Genomic DNA, 26,156 nt, shown 5'->3' with positions numbered 1-26,156 from the left:
GGTCTTCATGCTCCTGAGCTATATTTATAATTGTCTTTTAAATTTTGATTTTTGAGTTCCTATAAAATTGAAAATACTGATACGATATTGTGCCAGAATCTTACTTTATTTTCCCTTTTTATCAAATTGTGTTCCATGTGGATTCAGGGTTAAGTAAGAATTTTATTGGCAGTAATTTGTTTAATTTATAGGCCAATACTTAATGGCAACTTGATGGTTCAATGCTTATATTTTTTTCTATGCTTGTGTTTTTTTATATTTGATTTTATAATGTTTTTATTCCTTTTTGACTCTAATTATTATTTAATTGAGTTTTTCAAAATACTTTTGAAAACCTTTAATAAGATATTTGAGTTGATCAAAAAATTTCAAGGGTTACCGTACCATTGGTTTATTTTTTATTATTTTTTTCTATTGCCTTAATAATTATTGTTTTTGATATGTTTTGTGATCCCTTATCAAAATTATTACTAATTAAGTTGTTATCCAATAAAAGTATATTCTTTTAGTTAAAATTATTCTTAAATCGTTTGGGAAGTTGCAATGAGTTTTTATTGTTTTTGTTTATTTTCTGTTTCTAAGTAAGTTTATAAGATTTTTATCTGTGGGTTTTTTTAAATATAAATTAGGATATACATGACGTTTCGTTTTAAAGTCTCAATCTGTATATTAAGACTTTGATTTCTAAGGAATACTATAATAAGTTTTCAGGACAGATAATACCTATATTTATCTTAAATTTTGATGTTTTATTTACTTAATATGAAAATTTTATACTTTGTACTAATTTTTGTTTAAGATTCTACTAAACTTAAATTCGGTTATACAGGTGTTGTCCCAGAGACATCATACATATCAATCCAATTTTTAAAATTATTACTTTTAAGTTATTTATCATATCACTTTGTTTTTTTTATTCAAATAGATTTGAAGCATTTATAATATTTGTCGATTTGAAATCAAGTGATTGATTTTCTATTGAATAATCGTAACTAAGCCGCTGGACATTAAAATCAATTTTAAATAAAAATAACCAAATACAGAGCAAGACTTGCAAACCTCTCTTTTATTTTGACAATATAGGACAAATGAAATAATTGCAAGAATTGCCTCGCGGTTTATACGATTATTTTCACACCTAGATGACAATATTTAGGTACATGTTACTTGTGAAATATTGATATAGTCTTATATATTTGGTTATAATATGTATTAATTTTATGCGCAAACGCATAAGTCTATATTTTTAGAGATAAACGAATTCAAAATTTGTTTAAATATTGATACCAAGTAATTCGTTTTTCCGTTAAAGTTAATTTTATTTAGAAAAAAAAAATAGTATACGAATTGTAAGAAATGTTACATTTTTGCATGCTGACAGAGTGATTTATATCTTTTTCTTATGTTGTTTTAGATAGATAAGCTGCGTGCTTACATTTGATAATTCTAATAGCGTGGTCCGTAATATTGTAATACGTAAAGGGAACAGTCAATATATATGCATTTATGTTTATGAACTTCTCTCATACCTTAAATATTCTATCGAATCTGGTTTTTGATTTCCCTTTAATGTATTGCGACATACGATTAGTTGTAGTGTTATTATTTTGTAATGTCACTGCTATTAAAGATCTGATTACTGTATGATTTGCTATACTTGAAATACAAAAAAAAAAAAAAAAATTTTATTTATTACCTTACTTAACACGCTCATAATGACAAGATCTGTTGCATGAAATAAAACTGCAACTTTGTATAGATTCGTATCAAAAAGCTACAAAATATTTAGAATTCATGTGTTCCTCCTTAATAACACGAAACCAGAATCTCCTTAATTTACCAATTGTAAGAAGTAATTACAAGCAAAACAGTTTTATTTATCGCTGTTGTAATTGTTTACAATAAAAAATTTAGTAATGTAAACATTTTTACATGTATGCTATAGAATTAAAAAAAACCTAATATTATTTATTCTAATCTTATTAGACTTTTGTATTATTTTTATTATCTATCGTTCGCATTTTTTTTTTCATGTTAAATATTTATTCAAGTATTGTGCAATGGTTTTTCGATAAATAAAACCTCTAATAAAAAAACCTTCTCCGAAACACGCTGCGTCTTCCGGTATAAGTTTTATGTAATTTTGTTGACCTATTCAAATATATTATAGCCATGATATATAATATTGTTAAAATACTCCTTGATCAGTACAACTGCGTTGTTAAAAAAAAGGCGCGCTAAAATTTTAGACCGCCATTTTGTTAGTGGACAGAAAGGTAAGGTAATAAATTAATTATTGGCGCGACTTGTGATTTGTTGAATGTGTTAAATTGTGTTATTTGATTTTTTAAGAGCAATTGAGTGAGTAATTTACATCAATTTATATGATTTGGTGTTCTATTTTTATAAAGAACAATTCGAGATTTTTGTACAATCAGTTCCACGTCTGGTTGCTAAATAAATAGTTTGTCAAGAAAAACACTGATTAAAAAATAAAATTTACATTTTAACAACAGGTAAGTTTGTCCAATGTGGTAAAGCTAGACGTATCTTTTTTGTGTTATAGGTAGACGGATGGGCCACCTGATGTTAAGTGGTCCCCACACCGCACACCACCAGTGCGCCGCTAACCGTGGGAACGAATATGTGATGTCCCTTATGCCTGTAGTTACATACGTATAATATAATATAAACACGGGTAAAGAAACAAAACCATACTCATAGGTCTACAGTAATAGGTCTATCAAATATATTAAAAAAAAAAAACACATATCACTTTAATGATTATTTGTATTGCCACTTTCTTAAATCACATGGAAGAAACAATAAGTATCAAAATATGTTCAAAACTTACAATTTAAGAAATTAAATAATTCATTTTTTTAATTTATAACAATAACAAAGCAAACATTTAAATTCAATGAATAAACAAGCGACCGTGGACGCTGTACACCAAAGCGATAATATTCCATTGAAAGTGTGAACATTGAACTGTAATGAGTGCACGTAACATACCTATGTATAAACATTATTATGCCGACTGTACATGGATACGTAGCGAAGATATCTTGCTCTCGCTTTTTAAACTGACAAAATATAAGTTAATTTCTAATACGACATTTATATAAGCGCATATCTTACTTTAACTCGACTTCATCTTAACTAAGTAAATAAATAAGTTGTAACAAATTAAATTGTGAAATTGAAATTTAATTTTAATAATATATTTATCATAATCGATGTTTATCAACTCTATTTTGATAAACGATTGAAAAATCGACAAGCGCATCTTACATAAATAATTTGCAAACACTACATATCCAGTGACCAATTGTATTTTGGTCTTAATCAGGCGCCCTAAAGCTAGGGACAAACCTGCGAGGCTATGTGTACAATATAAGAGTTGCTGTGTGTGACAAAGCCAAAGATCAACAAAATGATTTGAAGAATTTTGTCTTGTGAAATTAACTTCAAATTTATTATTAATAAAGAATGTATTAAGCCTGGTTCTTATTGATAGTAGATATAGCAGAAGATAATATTAACTTTAAAAAATTACTGTTCTGTCGACGGTCACTTTAGCTGTACCGTTCGCTTGACCGCGCAGGCGTGTCGCGACCTTGAAGCCAATATATAATATTACATAACCGTGTCTCCCTAAAACATCAAATAACAAAACTGCGTAAGCATTCCATATAGCAGCATGCCTTAATCCTACAACACATACATATCAAAAAACTTTCGAAATCTGCTTAATAATTAACCATCGCTTACACAGATAATGTTTAAACGTTAATGCTATGGGACAACACTGAGGATAGATCAGTGGTACTATTAATGTTACTGTAAGCTCAAGGATATTTTAATTCAAACCTTATTTAAGTGAGGATAATGTCGAAATTTCTATACCACTGAAATGTTATTATTGTAAGAAAAACCACAATACTCATCACGTCTATCTATCCGTTTCGACATAGAACATTAATTCGAAGCGCCGTATACAAAGGTACGTAACGAACGCGACAAATTAACCGTGAATACATCTATTAAACTAACTAAATAATTTAACTAAACAATATAATTAATTAGTTCTATAATGAAAATAATCCAATGATACAGTTAGAAATTATACAACATCGCTTCATAATATTATTAGTAAACTACGCAAACGTTCTACATCTACAACATACTATATTAATAATTATCAAAGCGAAATAAAACAGGAATAGGTTTCGTACAAACGTGTACATGCAGATTTTATGCTTATTTATAGGAAGTTATACAAAAAAAAAATAACTTAAATTTACAAATCATTATCCCTCAACACTGATATACAGAATACATAGAATGGACATTCATATTACATTACGTAAAACAGTAAATACATGGCAATGTATTTTATGTAAGGCAGTTAGCGTTTATTGTAATATTCTTCGATTTTACAAGCAATTACAATCTCACATAGGCTCTATGCAAAACTTTGGGCTTGTTTCACACTAACAACCTCACAAATGTATAGTCCGCACACATCGACAAGTTGTATTATATTACTGAAGGTATTTTATGCGTGCTTACTGTATTACAATAAACAATTAATTATTATCTACATAGTTCATTTAACAACAGACCGTTGTGTACGCACTTATTAATTACTTCTCAAATACAATATCGTTACAGGTAAGTTATCTACGTTATCGAATAATCTTTAGATAAATATTACGTATAAATCTATATACTTTGGACTATAGTGTGATGACAGTGACGATATTATTAATAAATGCCGATTTTTATAGTTTTTAACACAAAACGTGTTATGTAATTTTCGGCCAGTGTGGAAAGGGCTTTAACGTCAGAATTAAATGTTCAGACGAGATGGGCAATATTTTTCGCTCCTAATACGGTATTTCAATCGGCAGAAGAAATCCAAAATATCTTACTTTTGTACTTACGCTGCAGGCAAGAGCTACCACTAAGTAATATAGACTGCTAATCTTTAGCTAGGAAGTTACAGTAATACTAATGTGATAGAAAATTTCGTAGTTATTTCTTTACATAATCATTAACTTATTTTATTAGAAGTAGAAGCTCTAATTTGTTCAATTAAAATTATTCCGCTACATTCATCTTATCGAATTCAACATTTATATTTGGTAACTTCATATTTCATGTCAGGAACGAGGTGAAAACTGAAAACGAATAATTATTAGACAGAAGCAATACGACGAAGTTCGTTGTGCTTTTGTTTTTTTTTTTTTTTTTTAAATTCGAAAATGATATAATTTGTGCAATTAAATAATGTAATTTTGTTTGTATACTTAGTGAATATTTTTAATCAAAAATGTTCGTCCCTACTACAATAAATATTTTTTTATATTAAATAAGGATTTATTTCGAAATTAATAATAATTACAAGTTGATATAATTAATTAATTTTATTTCATTTAATACCTGCTATTCGATAGTAACTCAAGTTTTGGACGGATTATATTGCATTTTCATTTTCCAACACATTCGAGTAATAATACATTATATTTTTATATACATAAATACTTTAATATAAACATTTAATGTTATATCTGTGTAGAGGGGACTGGAATACTTTAATATAGGGACAAACATTTTTGATATTAGAACAGTGTCGTTCATTTTGGACTAGTAAATATAAAATCGTTTTCACATTGACGAAATGTTTTAATATTACTCTAATCCCAATATGTTGCGGTATTTTAATACATTCGTTATAGTATCGTGTAGATTCTTTACGTTGTAGGTGTATTTCGAAATTACATTTGATTAAAAACAAAGCAAAATTATTTTTTAAATGCGAATTATCTTATAATTATTATTGAAGATATGGACACGCATTTAGTCGGTTCACGTTCGACGTGTGATCAGTGGTCGCTCGTGAGTATAAAATAACTACTTGGCAAGATATAATGCATTTCCAAATTTCAAAAAGGAATTTCTATGTAATTTTTGGCGTATAGAAATAAATATATAATTAAAGCGAAACGCGAATGTAAGCACTACGAACTATAGTTTAACCATTTTCGTTATGAAATGGATGTTTAATATGAGCAAATACAATGAAGAACCTAACTTTGCCTGGGTAAGCTCAGAAGTAATGTACGAGCTCGGTTAAACACACTCAGTATTATTTTCCTGTTGGTAATATTTTTACATGAAGCGCAGAGCAAAGAACTGTTCAAATGAAACTCAGCTTTTCACAACAAACGATTTTTCTTTAAGCGATTTTATCAGAATTTAATTTATTATTACATAAATCCATCACATTCGAGAATTCCTCAAGTAAAGACATGTTTCAAAAACAAAATTAAGTACAAAAAATATTTTAGTAACTGTGTACTTTTTTACTCCAATATATATTCATGTAAATAGAAAATTACGTAATTTATTTTTAAAGATTTGTTTAGAATTTTAAAAATATAAATATTGTGCGATTCGATTTATTTTAGAAAATAAATTTCGAATTAATTGTACACTTTTAAAGATCAAATATTTTGAGCAAATACAAGAATTTTTAAATAGTCTTTCCATAATTAATATTTAAATATTAAAAAATACTCTCGACTTTATTATTATTCTGCGGACGTACTGATCCCTTGAATCTGAACATCGTTGTTTTAGAGATAGTAAATTGTTTATAAAATATCTTTATATATATATATATTTCTCGGTTAAATATAATTATGTACTCGTACATAAAACTATTCCTTTTGATGGGGCCAAGTTTCATTTGATGTAATGCTCTACGCTTGTTGAATTTTACCCTTCTATTCATTCAATCCTATACAAAAACAACCGGTACATATTGACACACATACATTCGACTTGAGACTTTGGTATGCACAATAAACTTCCGCTTACATGTTTATCCCAGGGATCACAAATTGTAAGCCGAATATATTGGACAGTACACTGTTTACTATCATAACTTTAATGTTGCACTTTCGCGTTAATTGTCTTGATATAAGTATACATCATCAACCTCCACTGTAAATAGTACATTTATAAATAAATAAAAACAAACAAACAAACTTAATCTAAAGTCATCGAAGAAATCAATTTCAACGGAATCAAAACAATTATTTACATTAATTTTTTTTAAACAGATAATTTATAATATTGAAAGAAATTAATTATATATACAAAGACAATGGAGATGTGATTATTGTGTCCATGAACTTATACAATGGTGCAACATTTGATTGGTGTACGGTCACGTGGTATGTCAACGTACACCGGCCTAGGAATAGGCTGTTCTCATACTCATTTCTTGGTAGGCGTCCCGCGCTGCGTCAGACCCTCGAACCGCTTGAACGTGTAGTTGATGAACACCCAATCTTTATAAGCGACTTCACCCTCCTGGGATATGGGCGCTGATGCTGGAAATAAAACAATAATAAGTCCAAGACAAAAAAGATTACAGGTTATACATTCAATGGTTTATTTAGTTTCTATTTGTCACAATAATCTCATTTTTGACATTAAAAGTTAATCGAGTAATTATTGTATTTTTACTATGTTTTATATTTCAATAAACACAACAACAAACAAACTTGAATATATAGATTCAGTTTGTTTATGGTTCGTAAAAGTAATTGCTTTTTCCGATTAAATGTTGCTGTTACAGGAACATAAAACCCACTCTTGTCCATAGTCAAAAATTAAAAAAGGGAAAACTGCTAAAAACGGTTACTTATATAAATATAATATCCTCCAAACAGGTTTCGGCCGCGGCGGCCAATCTCAAGAGAAATTAGTCAACTGCGCGGGAGATATTATAGTGGACAAGTGTGTGTGTGCAAACACAGGTACACTCTCTATTCACTAACTCTCATAATCCGATGGGACGGCAATACCACACGACCAGAGTATTTTCGACAGATAAACTCAATAACTTTTTTTGGCCAGACATGGGATTTGAACCCAGAACCTCCGGGTCTTTGGCCTTACATATAGTCACTAGACCAACGCAGTCAGTCAATTTTACGTTTCCTGCGGCATGGTCTGGTATAAGTTATCTATATTGGTTTTTTCAGTTTTTAAAAAAGAAAAACGTCGTGTCATTTATTCGTATAGAATTATAGATTAATATAAATAGTTAGATATATTAGTTTTAATTAATAATTATAAATGAATAAACACATAATTGATGTTTTTTCCACCGTGTATAAAAAAGCCAGAGGCAAACACTTGTAACGATTACACTCACGTATTTCGAGCTTGACGTCGGGGAAGTCGTCGAAGTTGGACGTGTCATCGATGGAGCGCACGTCCACGGTGATAGCGGCGGGACGTTCGCGAACGTGACTCCAGTCCACGCCGCGGAAGAACGACACCGACTTCACGTCTTCGATGCCTCTTTGTGAACCAAGTCTACAAACAGTTTTGAGATACTTATGTTAACATTACATAACATAAACCTCCGCAAAAAAAACATCTGAAAAAGAAAAAAAATACGTAGGCGGACGGGCAAATGTGCCACCTGCTGGTAAGTAGTCACCACCGCCTATAGACATTGACATTGTAAGAAATATTAACAATTCCTCGCATCTTCAATGTGCCATCAACCTTGGGAACAAAGGTGTTACATCCCCCGTACATGTAGTTACACTGAGTCACTCTACACTAAGACACTCACTCACTCTTCAAACCGGCACACAAAAATACGAAGTCCTTCTTGTACGTTTTTCTACCTTATATATACAACAATATATTTTGTAACAAAATGATATAATTTATTGTCTACGCTATCCTAGCATGTGGTATAAACTAGGCAGGGAATCGTATTAAATCATACAACAGCCAAAAAACAAACATGTTGCCCTTTAAAACAGAAACTTAAAGGGCGACTGTATCTTTAGCAGGTATTTCTTATAAATGAATGGGATGATTAAAAATATCTTATACGATCCTCTAAAATAGCAAGAAGAAGCATCTCTTAAATGAAGATGAATTATTAGTTTATCGATAAAGACTTCCTGTATATGTCCAATGTATTTATTGTATTAGATTTCTCAAGTTCGATATATAAAGAAAAATCAAACAGTATACAGATATTCATATTTTGTGCATCTTTATTTCTGTTTAAAGATTAACGAGACCAGCCTCTTTATAAGCGAAGGGCAAATATATCATGGGTTATGGGCCGTTGATGGTGTAATGAGTAGTTTTTACTTCAAATTATCATCAAATGGACCATTTTGTCGTCTGTTTTCCTGAATGGAATAAATAGTTATCGTGCCCAATCTTACCGGCGATCGGGTTCGGAACAGAAGCGAAGAATTGTCTCCCGTGCCTCTTCGCTGATCGGTATTTCGGGTGGAAAAGTGAGGGACTCCCGCCAAGACATCACTTTCCTGTATGTCTCCTGAGGCGACTCGGAGCAAAATGGCGGATAACCGATCAGCATTTCGTACCTGTGATCAAAGTGTATATATTATTAATTAGCTAGTTTACGCCCGCTAATCCGCCCGCGTATTTGGACGAGGTGTTAGGTACCCTACTTATTTTTCGGTACTCCTGACAATGTGTATGCAAAATTTCATAATGATCGGTTGACTAATTAAGACGCGAAAGCATAACGCTTTTCGCGTCTTAATTTAAGCAAACTTACTTTCGCGTTTATAATATTCGTTAGGGGTAGTTATTAATACTCGTTAAATTTAATAAAAATATGTGAAAAATCGTATCGTTCGAAAATTAAAAAATCAAGACAAATTGTAAAGATAATCTTACACTAAAAATGAGGCAACAATATTTATGGTTTATACATAAGAATATCGATTCATAATACTATAATTATTTAATTAACTAGTTTCCTCCCCCTGCTTCGCCCACTTTTGAGAAGGAGTGTTAGAAACGCTATGAAAATAGTTAAAACGTGAAAGCAAACTAATAAACAGACAAATTCGCTTTCGCATTAATATAAATATTCACAGTAACAGCTTGTGAATGTCCTACTGCTGGACTAAGGCGTCCTCTCTCTTTTTGTGGAGAAGGTTTTGGAGCTTATTCCACCACGCTGCTCCAATGCGGGTTGGTGGAATGTACATGTGGTAGAATTTCAGTGAAATTAGACACATTCAGGTTTCCTCATGATGTTTTCCTTCACCGCCAAGCACGAGATGAATTATAATCACAAATTAAGCACATGAAAATTCAGTGGTGCTTGTCCGGGTTTGAACCCATGATCATCGGTTAAGATTCACGCGATCTTACCACTGGGCCACCTCGGCTTCTTATTCATATAAATATTAGTTATTATTAATTAGGATTATCAATTCAAATTCGAATTTTGCTAAGCGAGCGTCAAATACAAATAAATATATATTTTAAAATAAACTATTCACTTAGGACGTATTCATTTTACAATGCATTTTTACTTAAAACAAAAATCAGATCAATATTGTCTATGGTTTGAAATAGAAAAAATGTGAATGCGAACATTGCGAAAAAATATATATAGATTGAATTATTTAATTATCACTCTAAATCCCCTCCATAAACCGCTCCATAATATTTCTGTATCTATTTTCAAATACAGTTGGTCCAGCGCGCTTAGCTTATTATATATATATAGCTCTTAAGGACTGCAGTAACTACCCAGAGATTAATAGTTGATAAGTTTCAACGGAATGTAAGGTACTTAAAGTTGCATTCCTACGTCTAAGGCTACGTTCACATGGTGGCCATTCGATTTGATTTTTTCACTTGCACGAGAGACATTCGCACGACCATTTCATTTCGATCTTAACGTGCGTTAAAAAGAATTAATTTGTTTAGTTGTTTGATAAAATCGTTTCGAAACCCCACCGTGTGATGAATTTAATATATGTTCTGCTGTCTCTACTCTATTCGCTAAAATTTCATGTATTTTAAACGGGAAAGACCGTCGTAACGTAGCCTAAGTCTCTCGAATCGAATGGCAGCGTCATCGAATCAGAGAAAGAGAATAGAGAGTAAGAGAGAGTATTTGTGCATAATCTCGTGCATTTACTCCAGAGCATTTGGCTAGTCCGACAACAAACAATCCCTGCGTCTGTCTGTTTGTCTGGACGCTATAAACTCAAAAACTACAAAACGGATTTTCATCCATTTTTCACTTATAGACGGATTGATTCATGTCGAAGGTTTAAGGTTTTGCTTAATTTGATTGAAACGTGAAAATAGTTGATGTTGTAGATTTCGAAAGAAATCATGTCGACTGGGAGCTTTACTTTAGCCGCGTATATGTAGTTATAAGTATGACGATATAAGCCTGAACAGGCTATAGATAGTTGCAGTATCAGATATACACCGGGGCAAGCACATCGTTACTCATATTATCCAGAAAATAGAAATTATAACTATAAATATATTATTCTATAACTTTTGCCGATTGTAAATATTAATCTTCTTCTTAATCGATTTCAATCTTTCTCCAAAGGGTGTCTCGAGGCTCTTGTCATATATTTTATAAATTATTTCGCCAATTGTTAATAATAAACATTCACTGAGCAATACTTTTGCAGTACATTTCGGTGCGGATTATTTCTAAACAATTATATTATAAGAAATCATTATATCGTTCGCATGATCTGCTAAATTTTTTCATTGGCATTATTGTAAAGATTAAAAAATCTAATATTAGAAAGCAAATTTTATTATGAGCTACGTCAACGCCGATTATATAAGTATCCAGAGAAATGAACTTATCGTAAAACAACAACGCAATTCGCAAAAGCAACATCACACCAAAACATATCCAATAGAAATTGAAATTGTAAAAATTAAAGACAACAAAACGAGCAAAGTAAAGACAGTCCAATAATATCAATTCGCAAAGTGTATATCATGACACAAATAATTATGAAAATGTGAAATTACCTGCAATCTGTATAATAACTGGCTACGACGAAATGTACAAAGAAAATTGACCTACCGTGAGAGACTCGCAAGCTGACGTTTTAAATACGTCATTTGAAAATAGCATGTTGGTCGCGTAAGTATTTATTTTGTTTTAATTATACATTAAATACAGTATTTGCTGTTCTTTTGTATTTATATGGCTCTAGTGGCAAATAAATCAAATCAGGCATGAAGGAAATTTCAATAGCCCAGAAATATTATTCGCAGATCTGATCCCTACCATTATATATCATGATACAGTAGTTATATTAATACAAATTTAACACTTAGTACTTGAAGAATCAATATTTAACAACATTTCGAGGCAGTAATGAAAAGTTTTTTGGTTCAATTACTTACATAATAACTCCCAAGCTCCACCAGTCAGCCTGAGGTCCGTATCCCGTCTGCAGGAACACTTCCGGTGCGATGTAGTCCGGCGTCCCGACGGTCGAATACGCGAGCGCTCTTCTGTTCCGCTTCCAGGACTCGGCACGACGCTTCGAGTCCATCGCCGACGACGACGTCGTTACTGAAAAGAAATCTGTCCTTTATATTAAGTAACGTGTTACTAAGATGACACAGATTAAATAAAAATATGCGAATTGTAACAACAGTTAATAACAATTAGTTCACTTATTGAAAAAATCAAACAATACATTATTAGAAAATAAATTTCAATATAAACGTGTAATAAAATGTTGATTATTGTATTCCGATTCAAAAGTTAAGGATCGCTTTAATTATCGTTATAATAATTTTTTTACATATGACGACGGGGCAAATTGTATCCCTAGTATAATGTTCCTCATGTGTAATGTTTGCGTATAAAACAATAGAAAAACTGAGACTTACTGAAATCAGAAGGCGTAGCTCGTGAAAGATCTCGATAGAAATCGGTGCGATGGCTTTTCTTGAGGCCCGTGCAAAGACCGAAATCGCTCAACTTTATATGACCGCGGGCGTCTAGTAGCAGGTTATCTGGCTTTATGTCCCTGTAAATACAAACAAAATACACCATATCATAACGTTTGATAAGCATTACCGAACTGCTGTATTTTTTTATGAAATAAGTAGGCAAACTGACAATGAGCCACCTGACGGTAAACTTGTGGGTGGCCAACAACATTAGCGATATAAGAAATTTTAACCATCCTTACATCGCCAATGCGCCACCAACCTTGGCCACTAACTCCTTATGTCATTTGAGTCTCTAGTTACTCTGGCTCACCCACATTTCAAACCGGAACACAATAATACTGAACATTTTTATGTTTGACTATGACTATGAGTTTTGCGTAACCGTAACAGCCTGTGAATGTCCCACTGCTGGGCTAAAGGCCTCCTCTCCTCTTTTTGAGGAGAAGGTTTGGAGCTTATTCCACCACGCTGCTCCAATGCGGGTTGGTAGAATTCACATGTGGCAGAATTTCAGTGAAATTAGACACATGCAGGTTTCCTCACGATGTTTTCCTTCACCGTAAAGCACGAGATGAATTATAATCACAAATTAAGCACATGAAAATTCAGTGGTGCTTGCCCGGGTTTGAACCCACAATCATCGGTTAAGATTCACGCGTTCTTACCACAGGGCCATCTCGGCTATGAGTTTTCGTGCTCTCCGAAACAAGGGAGTATAAAAACAGCTAACCTCTTATCGCCGAGCTACTGATAATTTCTCGACAAAAACCCAATAGCTTTTTATTGGGCTAGGCGAGTTGAGTTGAGTTTGAGTTCATCAACTACCCTTTTAAAATCAAAACTGTTCGGAAAACGCGTTAGATTACAATTTAAATTAAAATTTAAAACAATTACAATTTAAAAACCTAACCTGTGAATAAATCCAAGTTTATGTATACTGTCGATAGCCAGGGCTGTTTCAGCTACATAGAACTGAGCGCACTCTTCGCTCAATGTATCCTTTTTCATAAGTAGTGTCATCATGTCGCCTCCGGGAAGGAATTCCATTATGAGATATAGGTTCATCGGATCCTGGAAACTGTAGTACATCTTCACGACCCACTGGTGATCCGCCTCGACGAGAATGTCGCGTTCAGCTCGGACATGAGCGACCTATAGTTTGAGGAATTCGGTTAGTTAATAACAATAGTAAAACTATTAATATTTGATTTAAAGTTCAAATAATAAATATTACGCGATATAACTTTTAAAAAAATGTAAATGAATAAAACTATAATATTATTAAAAAACAATCTTTCAGTTGTTTGCGTTACATACGCTGTTGCGTGCGCACACACACGCGCATACGAATTAGTGATAGGCAATATTCTATCATAATGTTTATAGTTTTTTTTCAGTTTCAACACATTTCAATCGTTATGCTATATTGGCATATTAATGATTAGACGTTTTGCGTATATGGATATTTAAATACCTTACGCGTACACGACCAAATAAAATCGGACTTGATCTTGTTTGGCAGCACAGGTATATCGGTAGCTTTTGCGAAGATTCTACATTAAATGGTGTAACTATTGCGGGTGTTTTACTGTTATCGGTCCTAATTTAACACGATTTTGATATTTAATTTAGGTACCTGCTCTTTCTCAAGCATATCTGCTTTCCTGAGTATCTTCATGGCGTACACGTGACCGGTATCCTTTTTCTGTACTAGTCGAACTTCACCAAACGCTCCTCTACCTATAACCTGTTAAAGAAATTGTTATAATTAAGTATTAGAAAATATATCAATAAGAAATTATTTTTAACAGCCGATATTGACAAAAAGCTTAAATGCATAGAATGCAAATAGCAGATGAATTTTTAAGTGAGTGGCTTTGTAATTATTTGTAAAAATTTTAAATATCATCAATATATTATTTAAAACGAACTTCAATATCCAACCGACCTTCAAAGGCTCAAAGTCCTCAACTCCAAGCCTGGAACGCTTAAGCCTTAGGAACTCCGTCTCTTTCTGCGCATGCTGTTGACGCTTCTCCTGTTTCTGAGTCTCAGATAGACTCTCGTCCTTGAGGGAATCCTCAAGTTTCTCCAGTCTAATGAAAATATAATTGATTTCAATCTACAATAAATTCAAGGAGCAAGTTATTCGCGACTAGCAATACTACTATTTTTTTATGGTACACATTTTTTATTTTTTTATAAGATGTTTATAAATATATGACTTTATCAGCGACTTAAGGTAATTATAATTCGATCTTAAGATAGAAGATACTTATGATACTAATCTACAGTAACTAATTTCACTGAGAAAAATCTTCTAACCATTTCATATAAATATGTATAACAGCTCTTTATTTGGTTGGCGCCCAAAAAAAGTTATAAACTTTTAGCATATCATCTTAAGTTTTCCTTAACAAATCGGTACGGATCGGAATCACTTATAAATTTATTAATAAAGCAATTAAATCACTGTCGATTTTCATCAGACCGTATTACGCCGCACTAAACGTACCTTTGTTTTCTCTCATAGTGCTGTGTGATGAGATTCGTATAGAAGTTCTCCAAGGTCACCTTAGCCTTGGTGGCCTTGTCGAGGGTGTGCCCGCTGAAGCGGATGTTGTCGGTGCCAGTCATCTCCAGCACCCCTGCAACAACATCTGCAATTACACTTTGATTATTGTATCGCTCTTCACGGACACACTTTACAAAAATATCAAAATTGTGTCTAAAGTTTCTCGCAACAAACTTTAATATGTAAAATGACATATTTGACATTTGCTCTTTAAGTTGAATGAAAGTATATTAAATAATTTATACGAACAAATTCCTATTCAGTTTTATATGTTTTCATTTAATAACAACAAACTTTTACTTTATATGCTTTATATTCATTAAAAAATCTCAACCAACCAGACAGTTCTGGTTCTGGATGTAGTCTCGAATCGTGATGTGAAACTCTATTCGGGAAGCAAGCTCTTAAGCAACATAGAGACATTTTGAATGATTTAATGAACTATATTGAAAGCAGAGAATGTTCTCCAGAAAAGAAGACACGAATGTGGACTGTATTTTTATTTAACAGATACCACATTAAAAAGTTGACGTCACGTTCTGCAGCTGCTATTACAGTTGAATTTCACATAGAATAATAATTGCAGCGGCATCTACACAATTACATTGAGTATACGGCAAAGCACAATTGTTTATTATTTAAAATAATAATAGCCTGAATATATTAAGTCGCTTGAAACCTTCGTCTGAAACTATTGATGCTAAATGGAACATCAACATTTTGGGCGAATTTAAGTTAGAGGTTTAGTGTTATTTTTCCTAACATTGACATTTTTCAAAAACGTTAATAAAACCAATACTTGAGAGCCTACACGATGTGTAGGCTCTAGTATCTTGGATAGTAGAAGTTAAATATTTTTTTATAAAACTTAATGAACGTTTTAGTTAATTTATATTCAAATAGTTTATGTTATTTTTATCTAAATATAAAATGCAAAAAAGATAATTTTTAGAAAAAAATTGTGACGGCGCATCCAAGCTTTCTCATGAATTCCAAAACTTAAACCCAAATTATACGTTTAGTTATTACTAGTTTTTGTAACTACCAATGAATTACTAGTTCTCTAATTATATATGAATTGCTAAAATATTTGAATGAAATACAGAATCGTATCGGAAGCCAACAAATAATCATTGTGAATGATGAAATAAATTATAGCAATCAATTACTTTATTTCGTTATTTAAATTCGCCGCCGCGAATTGTAAAAAAGGCGCCGTCGATCGGTGTATTTTTCTTTTCCAGACCAGGTGCGGTCTAAGTCAATCCGCTTTTGCGTTATAAACGCCCCGCACCTGGCTTATTTGATCTTGAGTTTTGCAAAACATTGAAATAAATACATACAATCGAAATTATTCATTTACATTGAAAAAGATTGCACAAACATCAGAATTAATGGAGTATTCCTCTTTATAAAGTAATTAAAAAGGTCATAAAACTTTTTGCATTTAAAATGCAAAGAATGTAATGTAATGCAATGCAGAGAAGCTGTGAGCTATAAAAAACAATTTCAGTACCTAAACTTAATGCTAAGATGGAGTTTTAATAAAGGTTGAATGCTTTTAATTTAGTTAAGATCGACAAAAATCAAATATGCAATAAATTGAATTCTATGAAAAAATAACCGTTTTGAACAAATTAATAATTGCAATGTATCGTTCCAACATTCAACCGATCACTGGTAACGGCAAAATGTCACTTAAAGTCATACAAATTCCGCTGTTTCATGCAGTTTGGTCCGCATGAAACAGTAAATATGTCATGAAGAGACATATTTACAAAATTATTTTGTATATTTACAATAACATTGATCATTTTGAAAGTATCAGTGATAATTACTCCATAAACACTAGAAGTAATGAGCCATTTTGATTGGTCTACACTGCATCTTCGATTCGCATTAGACATAGACATGTATATACATCGATTAATGTATATAATTCAATGAATAAATATTCAACCTTACTAATTCAACACAGAATATGTTGGGTGGACTGGATTGGCTTTATTTAAGATAAAGTAGCGGTCAGTGACAGATCATTACAGGATCCGATTATTTTGAAGGTATATGTGCAGAGTGGCAAGTGTCATGAATACGGACATTTCGAGGATACCTCGGAATATACATTAGTTGAGTGTCCAAAGTAAGTTGGACAGCGAGAATATTTCAGTCGCTGGACGAGAACTCTCATTGGCAAACTTAATGAACATTAGACAACTGTCCCCATAACGATTAACTTATAAGTAGCTGGCACGGGGACGAATACTATCCGGAGTGTGGCCCTGAATGCTTGAGGCACACTAAGTATTTCGGCGTGCCTTGCGAAGAGAGTAACTCCTGATGTGGGTCTTGTCTGGGCGACCACTGGAGGAATTCCGAAAATTTACATTGGAGTTCGCGGCTGCGCCATATAGCTGCGACTAGAGGGGTTCTAGGACACCTCGGGGTTTTAGTCAGAAGGAGCCCGACATAGCTCCTTCGCCTCCCTGGGAAGGGAAGTATTCGTAGAGGATTTCGCCAAGCATAAAAAAGGATGGAATGGCGGATATAGTATAATATCTTATAGGTTTAAGTGTATTCTTAAAAAAGTGGCGTTGTATATTGGCATAATATTGGCAATAAAATTCGTAAAATACAGGCATATATTATAAAGAAGTGATTTTTATTGTTTTGTTAGTAATTATAACATTTTATTTTATAAACGGAATAGATTACGTTCATTACACATATGAATTAAGTATTATGATAACGGTCTTTATTTTTATACATTTTAGATAAAACAAACGATTTCATTAAATCAATTGCTTTAACATGAAATTAACTTTCACATCTAATAACATTGATTAAGCTTGCGATGAACATTTTAATACAAATGACGCAGCAAAGAGCTTGCTTTTGTCTTGACAGTTGTAAGGTATAGAGAGAAATAAATAAACTTTATAATGGCCATGAATAAATGGAATCAATAGCATACATCAACTATTCAAGACTGATTAATCGGTGAACTTTAAACTGCCTATAATTAATTATTCGATGCGGAGCGAGAACCATCACAAAGTATAATAAAAATATACTGTTTTAATCTAACATTTTTGAACAAGTTTAATGTTAAAAAATAAAACAAATTACTTTTCATTTTTATTAAGTATACTTACTTATAAAAATAAAAATAAATGAATTATTCGTTTATTTATTTATTTACTGGTACGCTACAACAAACGCAAAAACGGACCCTCCAAAATAGTATCTACGTCACTTAATTTAACCGAAGTTCGACTACACTTGTTACACGACGTGACCAATAAGATGACTCACAAAAATTAGAACGAGTTATATTTTAAATTATTATTGTTAGTGTATTTTGTATATATATTATCGCCAATTTAAAATACATAACTTTAAAATGACGATTACACACCATTCTTGAATTTATTATCTATGTAACGAATGATAGAAAAAAAGTTATGAAAAAAACGATAAGTTTAGTTCAATTTATTTGTCAGCCTTTCTTTCAATTCCAACGGTACAATTAAACGGTATCAACTGGAAACACATGAATTTGTATATATCACGTTTTAACCTTATGACGTCATTCATTTACGTCATAAATCATGTCAACGGGGCGATTCAGAAGAAGAATAAACAGTTTTGCGTTGTAATAAAGTTCGACCAGACATGAATTTTCCAAATTTGTTAAATGGAAGCCGTGAATAGAAGCCATGGCCCTAGTAAACCCAAGAATTACAAGTGGCATAGTCTTTTTAAACAAGGGCGACATGCGATGTTAGACGACGCCTGCCCTGGACGGTTGGTTGAGGTCACTACGTCCTAGTACAATATCTGACTTCCTTGAACTTCTGATCTAAGATGGGTCCGAAATTTTCAAACAAAAATAAATTCAAGTAGGCCTTGATCAATTTTCAGTAAAGACAAAGGAGTTTTGAATCAGCGGTCAGGAACCCGCGGCCCGCGGTTGTTTTATAATGAAAGTCATTTGTTAAATACGCTTAATAGAATGATTCAAGATAAATACAAATTAATTTATAATTAACACATAGAAAAGCATTTCAAATGAAAACGAAAGCTGTTCATAACACATTTTGACGAAAATTTACTTGGTGGTCTGGGTAGATACTAGCCACACGACTCGTTTTCTACCGCTAAACGTAGGTAAGGCTAATCTATTAGGTTTTATAAATATTTAAATAACAATAAGAAGTACTTACTATTGTTGCGTTCCCATTTAAAGGTTATGTTAGCCCGTGTTCTTAGTTCCCATGATTAGTAGAGCACTTGCGATGTAAGGGATAGATAGTAATATATTTTAATGTGCCAATTTATATGGGCGGTAGCGACCACTTACCATCAGGTGGCCAGTGTCCTATGCCAATCTGTCTACCTATTTTAAATAAATAATAAGTTGGAATTTTTCCCAAGGCTGACGAAGAAGCTGGAATAAACGCTTTATTGAAAAAGTGGTAAAAGAAATGATGAATGAAATGAGAGCCTTTCATTCCTTGAACTTTTGTGCTATTAGTTAAGTAGGTCGTGAAATAGAATACTTTTATAAATATTGTGATATTAACTAACGACCGGATAATATGTGTTTTTCTTAACAAAGAAACTATCATCACTTATATTTCACGAATTACAGAAGTAACAGACATTCAAGTATTAATCTTATAACATACTATATATAGGTACTTATCAATATTGCGCACCAAATAATTTTGTAGTTTATTTAACTACTCTATAGATAAATCAAGTGTAGATAACGTATGAAAGGTGTGTCACCAAATATTCGCTATAAGCATTATAAAGTTAAATTAAACAAAGACACGTTGTTATAAGACACAATAGTTAAAATATACTAGGGTGTCTTCTTGATTACTTTTTATATAATACATATACATAATAAATATTCACTTAAAAGTATTTATTATATTCATAAAACATTTATTTATATGCGTATTCTTGTTTAGCCTAAATTTGCCAACTCGCTTACACTACTACACCACACTTGTATTGCATAAAGAAAAATTGACACGTCAAGCGCACGCACTCGTGCGCAGTCGTGCGCCGCTGTGTACTTGCACTTGGCAGCTTAATGTCGACTTTTGCATTCGGTTCAGCGAGTTACTTATAGAACGTATTTTATTTAATTGATCAAAGAATAAGACTTATGACGAATTAAATAATTGTAATAAAAATTTAATCAAATAAAAAAATCCTCAATGCCATATTACGATTTCGATAAAAATAGCTGAACATTCAAACGTAACGCGGAAGTGGCGTTGCAAAGCAATTTTTGGTGTTGAATAAAATAAATTTAATGGTTTTTGTAAGTATGGACAAAACGAATCGTGACATATTTCATTATTTACATAATACGTATAGCTTGTTTTCATTGGAACGTGTTTATTGAGCGAATAAACAAACAGAAGCGAGTACAAGGTTATGATGTCATTGTTTTTAGGAGCTTCCTCATAAATCTTAGCCATTGCACAATTATGTTCGAGAAATAATCGCTTAATACTTTCAAATTTTCTTAGGTCAGGTTAACATAACTGATATATTCATGTCATGTTTACAGGAGTAAACCTACAAATATGTAATATATTTTAGAAAAATAAACGAAAATCTATATAAATAAATAATTTGTTGATCGTTAAAGTGATTGTGTGGCACTATAAAAAATATTAAACATCCCTTACATCGCCAATTCCCAACCTGGAGAACTAAATTGTCCCTTGTGCCTGTAGTTACACTAGCTCCGTCGCCCTTCAAATCGGAACACAACAGTACTAAATATTGCTGTTTTGCGGTAGAATATGTGATGAACATGGTACATACGAATGGAACATAGGAAACCTTTGGTACTTCGCCACCGCAATGTTAGGCACCACCATAGTATTTTTTCTTGTGCGAGTATTTTAATTTTGCCGTAACTCTTAAGATATTAATTTAAATTATGTATTAAGTTTATAGTTCAAAGTTCGAAAGGACACCGCGGCTGCTTAATTTTTTATAAAGTGTTATAAAACTTTAAATAATAAAAAATATATAAAAATTAAAAAAACGTACTATTCAACTGTTTCTAGTTTAAAAATGATAAAAGATGTATGTGAATAATAGACTAAAGCGTATTACCGCTATTCGCTCCTGATATCCGTGGTTCGCTCATATCGGGTCCTAGCTTCTAGACAAAAAGTCCGTTTCGAATAATATAAAAAGGAAGTTACATGTACACGTTAAAACTTTATTATAAAGCTTTTTAACGGGTAGATCGAAAGATGACGCCTTATCCTAATAATGACACGGGTAGATCGAATCGTCATCTTTCGATCTACCCGTGTTATTATTGATTAATTTAAAAAAAAAAGACAGTTGTTGTGTTTTAACTTTGTGTAAGTAATAATAAGTATTATAGACATGTAAAACTTTATTTTACATATCATTCATAGTTTTCGCAGAGCACGCCAAATAATGATTTTTATAGGAAAAAAATAATACCTTAGGTTACATTATTGTAATTTTCGTATGGACCTTTATTTTTTTTAAATAAATTATACGTAGGCTTATAATTTATTTACTCGCTGATAATGTAGTTTTCTGTAGGTGAAAGAAATTTTAAAATCGGTTTCGTAGTTGTTTTGTTTATCCATAACAAACAAACACAAAAATTTCAAATTTTATAACATTAGTATAGTTTATCTTTATACTTAATTTGTTATGATACTTCAAAATTCTTGGAAATTCTCAAAATATTGAATATAGAGTGTAGGAAACTACAAATATATTTTAAATATATTTTTATAAAAAATACTAAAATAAATTAGCATTATATCATGATTTAAAAAATGTGCATTTATTGTGACATGATAAATTAATAATAAAAATGTATTTATTGCTCTAAGGATTAATGATAGCAGTTAATCTAAGATTTAGTTAGCTACTAGTAAGCGAATTTATTTATATGATATTGACAATAATTTATTTTATGACTGTTTTAATTATAAGAGTACCTAACTAAACTTTAGGATGTTTTCTTGCATTACATTTGATTTAAGAGAATACTAATAAATTAATTATACTATATCATGCATAACTTATACAGCTGATACTTTACCTAACTACCTTATATACTGTAACTATAATCACATGAACATAATTAGTGACAACAGATTCCGCAAGCATATGGACATGGATGTCAATCAAATAACAAAAGGCTGTTGAGTTTTGATTAGAAGGCGTAAATTGGACAGCGTAATTATGGCATTAGGATCATAACAATTCTAATCAAAAGGTTGGGTACTCATTGAAAATATGTATAGCTTGTTATAATACCTAACATTGCTATTGTAAATACGCATTGACATGACCAAGTCGTTGGGAACTGGTCATTAAATAGTCTAAGGTCATAGAGTATATTCACTATTCTACAAGCTAAAAATATATAATAATAAAAGTACTTTACCCGGGGGCTGGGGCGCTGGCGCTAGGGTGTCAGGGGCCACCGTAGTGCCCGTGTTGCTTTTACCCCAAGACACGGCTTACTCTGTAAAATGAAAGGCAGTTTTAAATTGAGCAAGAACTGAAAGCTAGAATGCTCATAAGAAATTTAAAATTTGGTAAGTAAATAAATATATTCCATTTAATTACAATCATAAGTATTATGTATCATAACCGTTATTATATAAATATGTTGAACCTTCTTTTTTTTTGTTCTAAAATGACATAACAAATTATTATACACAATAGAATCCACTTAATAATAACACTGAAAGGAAGTGACCAAACATCCTACCAACTGGACATCATACAACGGATAGTCTTAGAAATTAAACAACTTCCCATTTTTATTAAGTACCTATTTAGTTTGGAAAGAAAAGCTACATATTATATATGTATATATTAATAAAAAAAATAGTAAAAAAAAATCTTTTTAAACTAAACCAACATTTAAGAAAAAATATAATGAAAATTGTATTATGTATATTACATATTTTTTACATAAGAAAAAATATATATATAAATAAATAATAAATAGATCATTATAGGTGGAATCTAACATAATACGGAAAAAAGAGTTTATAAATAAATATATTGTAATTTCTTTTTTATCTACTTAATTTTATTTAAATAGTTTTATGCCAATTACTCACATTATATACTTATCATGTTACTTACATAAGAATAAGAAAGTTATATTCTATTACTTGTAACACATGATACCTATAATTTAAAAAAAAAAACATTCTCAATATTTTTTCAAGTGTAATATTATTGTTTTTATTTATATATGCTCATTTATATCATTAGCTATCAATAGTAAAATTCATAAGAAACCTTACACATTCTACACAGACACTATTAAATGTGTCTATAATTTAAATATTTTTACTTAGCTTAAGTAACTAACTATTACTATAAAGTGACCTATATTCTAAAATAACTGTCTTTCTATTTACAAACAAAAATATTAAAGTATGAATTTTTACTAATGTTATATGAAAAATTCAAGTGGTTCTTGTAAATTATACCATGTTATATACATTTGTATGAATACATTATAATAGAATAGAAAAGTATTGTGTTATATGACATTTAGTCATTTAACACAACACATGTGTCACAAAAAGAATAGGACATATCTTTGCTTACATTATGTACATAAATAACAAATACTAATTTATATGATTGATGATCTAGCAATAAAATATTTATTGATATGAATTATAGTTGTGCAATTTTCTATTCATCTATTTTTATGGACCACTCAATCTACGAAATTGGTTTTAATTTAAGACTGTTATTAAAATATGTAAATAGAATCTATTCATGCTGTTTCTTGTGCATTCATCTCATTTATCTTTTAAAAACTAAAGTACTAAATATTTAAAAAATAAATAAAAAAGATAAATCATATTAGCAGTAGTGGTATTAATTTTCAAACCACTACTGGACATTCATTAATTTATTTATAGTTTTGATTTAGAAATTAATACTTTCCAAAGTGAAAAAACCCAATTTATAATCAAAAAAGCAAATATTTATTCTTATAAATATATACATGTTGTTCTATAAGCAAATCAATGTAAGATATATATTTTATTTAATTATACAATGTGTTTTAGTATGAACATATAATTCAATGAATGTTCCTTTACTCTTATTATTATTTTTTCCTTTACCAGTATATTATTAGATAATACCTTCATTTAATTTAACTGTGCATTACACTTACTTATACTGATACTGTAAGTAAAAAGTACCACTATTTGGGAATAGGCAGTCGAACAAACCCAAGCTGCTATCATGTACCTACAATATAATCTAATTCAGATTTTAAACAGTTTCAAAGTTAACACATTGGACCATTATCATGTTTTATAAAGGTAGGTTAATAGGCTAAACATAAAAAAATTAAAATAGCCCTCTTACTTAATATTTTTATAAGTATGATGATTAGGATATGCTATTCAATTTGTTTTTATTATTTATGGTAATTGAAATTTCTATAAATCATGTTGACAGAGTATATTTTTATATTTAGGTATAGATAATATTAATATAAGAAATTTTACACATCAAAGGTTTTGACTCTACAATTGCAACTATATTTATATAGAGTATAATTTATAATAATTAAACAAGTAAAAAACCTAAAAAACCCCTTATGTATGTAATAAATCACACATATACATAATATTAGGAATATGCACTCCATACATAAATATTCATAAATTTATGATGCATCACAAAACTAAGATATTTAATTTGTATAGGTATATAATTGAAAAAATAATATTCAGAATGAAAGCTTGTACTGTACCCGTAAATTTCACGGTTCAAGGAGTGCTAGCAAGACAATGTACAACAACAGTTACAATACTGATACAAGATGAATCACAGCCAAAAATAATTCATGTAACATTTTATCATATTGTGACCTGGAAAGAAACCTCGGTCCTATCATAAGGAAGATAATCGTTAGGATATTTTTAGACTGTATAACAATTATCAATAACTAAATATGTTTCTAATACACGTAGTAAAATGACCTCGAGCCTGACAATACTTTGTAGTTTAGACTCACCTTGCTTGGACCTTCCACACGAAAATCCCCCCTGCTTGTTGGCCAGCTACCCGACCACACTAATAAATAAACAGCATAAAAACAATGTGTTGCACAAGAAAGTTAAAATCGATAAAATACAATCACAAAGTTCGACTCAGTAACGGTGTCACTGAACTCCACGGCGCTTGATGATTCCCGACACGGGCTTTGACACAAGCCGTGGTTCACCGTTGAGGATAGTTAATAAATGCCTTTGTTAAATGAATTACGAAAGTAAAGTAACGGGACTTTACATGAGCGATCTAAGTAAATTGCACAAAGAAAATGTCAGGTTGAAACACAGATGATAGACGATTCGATATTATATTTCACAGATAATAAATACATTGACCACAGATTACAATTATCTGTGGTCAATGTATTATGCATATTTTATTTTAGTTTTAGTTATAGACTAAACAATAAGATAAAGCGAAAAACCTTCTTCTTAATATCATTGTGTTGAAAAAAAAAACAATTAAAGCGATTAATTTCCCTTAATGTGTTTATGATATTATAGAGTTAATATTTGATCAAAACATATTTATTGCTTTTTTTAATAATTACAAATACGTATGTAATCTAAATTTAAGGAAGTAAATAAAACAACGATAGATTTATTTTTTT

At 31.1% G+C, this 26,156-nt stretch overlaps 1 protein-coding gene across 5 annotated transcripts; it reads right to left on the bottom strand.

Annotated features, from left to right (window-relative positions):
* Positions 1-2,758: 2,758 nt before the first annotated feature.
* LOC126780595 (serine/threonine-protein kinase tricornered) lies at positions 2,759-25,810 on the bottom strand. Of its 5 annotated transcripts, none has more exons than XM_050505201.1 (11): positions 25,509-25,810; positions 22,887-22,967; positions 15,350-15,494; positions 14,783-14,930; positions 14,471-14,581; positions 13,745-13,986; positions 12,769-12,908; positions 12,274-12,457; positions 9,279-9,443; positions 8,237-8,400; positions 2,759-7,406 (listed from the first exon to the last, which is right to left on the bottom strand). In XM_050505201.1, exons 3-11 carry the CDS (start codon positions 15,469-15,471, stop codon positions 7,291-7,293), a joined length of 1,392 nt encoding a protein of 463 aa, XP_050361158.1. In that variant the 5' UTR covers positions 15,472-15,494; positions 22,887-22,967; positions 25,509-25,810; the 3' UTR covers positions 2,759-7,290. The 5 variants fall into 5 exon arrangements, with proteins under 5 accessions (XP_050361158.1, XP_050361160.1, XP_050361155.1 ...); XM_050505203.1 differs by having other exon boundaries at positions 15,350-15,482; XM_050505198.1 differs by lacking the exons at positions 22,887-22,967; positions 25,509-25,810 and adding an exon at positions 21,560-21,628 and having other exon boundaries at positions 2,759-5,186; positions 7,291-7,406.
* Positions 25,811-26,156: the final 346 nt, after the last annotated feature.

The sequence above is a fragment of the Nymphalis io genome, chromosome Z (genome assembly GCF_905147045.1).
Source record: "Nymphalis io chromosome Z, ilAglIoxx1.1, whole genome shotgun sequence".
NCBI lineage: Eukaryota > Metazoa > Arthropoda > Insecta > Lepidoptera > Nymphalidae > Nymphalis > Nymphalis io.
The sequence above is the reverse complement of the archived record's forward strand: the minus strand, read 5'-3'. Positions and strand labels throughout refer to the sequence as shown.

Bases quoted from the DNA above. Each gene is read 5' to 3' on its own strand.
- LOC126780595 (XM_050505198.1), bottom strand. From the start codon at position 21,593: ATGAGCGAACCACGGATATCAGGAGCGAATAGCG. The intron at 12,909-13,744 runs GTTAGGTTTTTA...TTGTATTTACAG, and splicing joins AAACTTGGATTTATTCACAG to GGACATAAAGCCAGATAACC. The intron at 7,407-8,236 runs GTGAGTGTAATC...TTTTATTTCCAG, and splicing joins CGACGTCAAGCTCGAAATAC to CATCAGCGCCCATATCCCAG.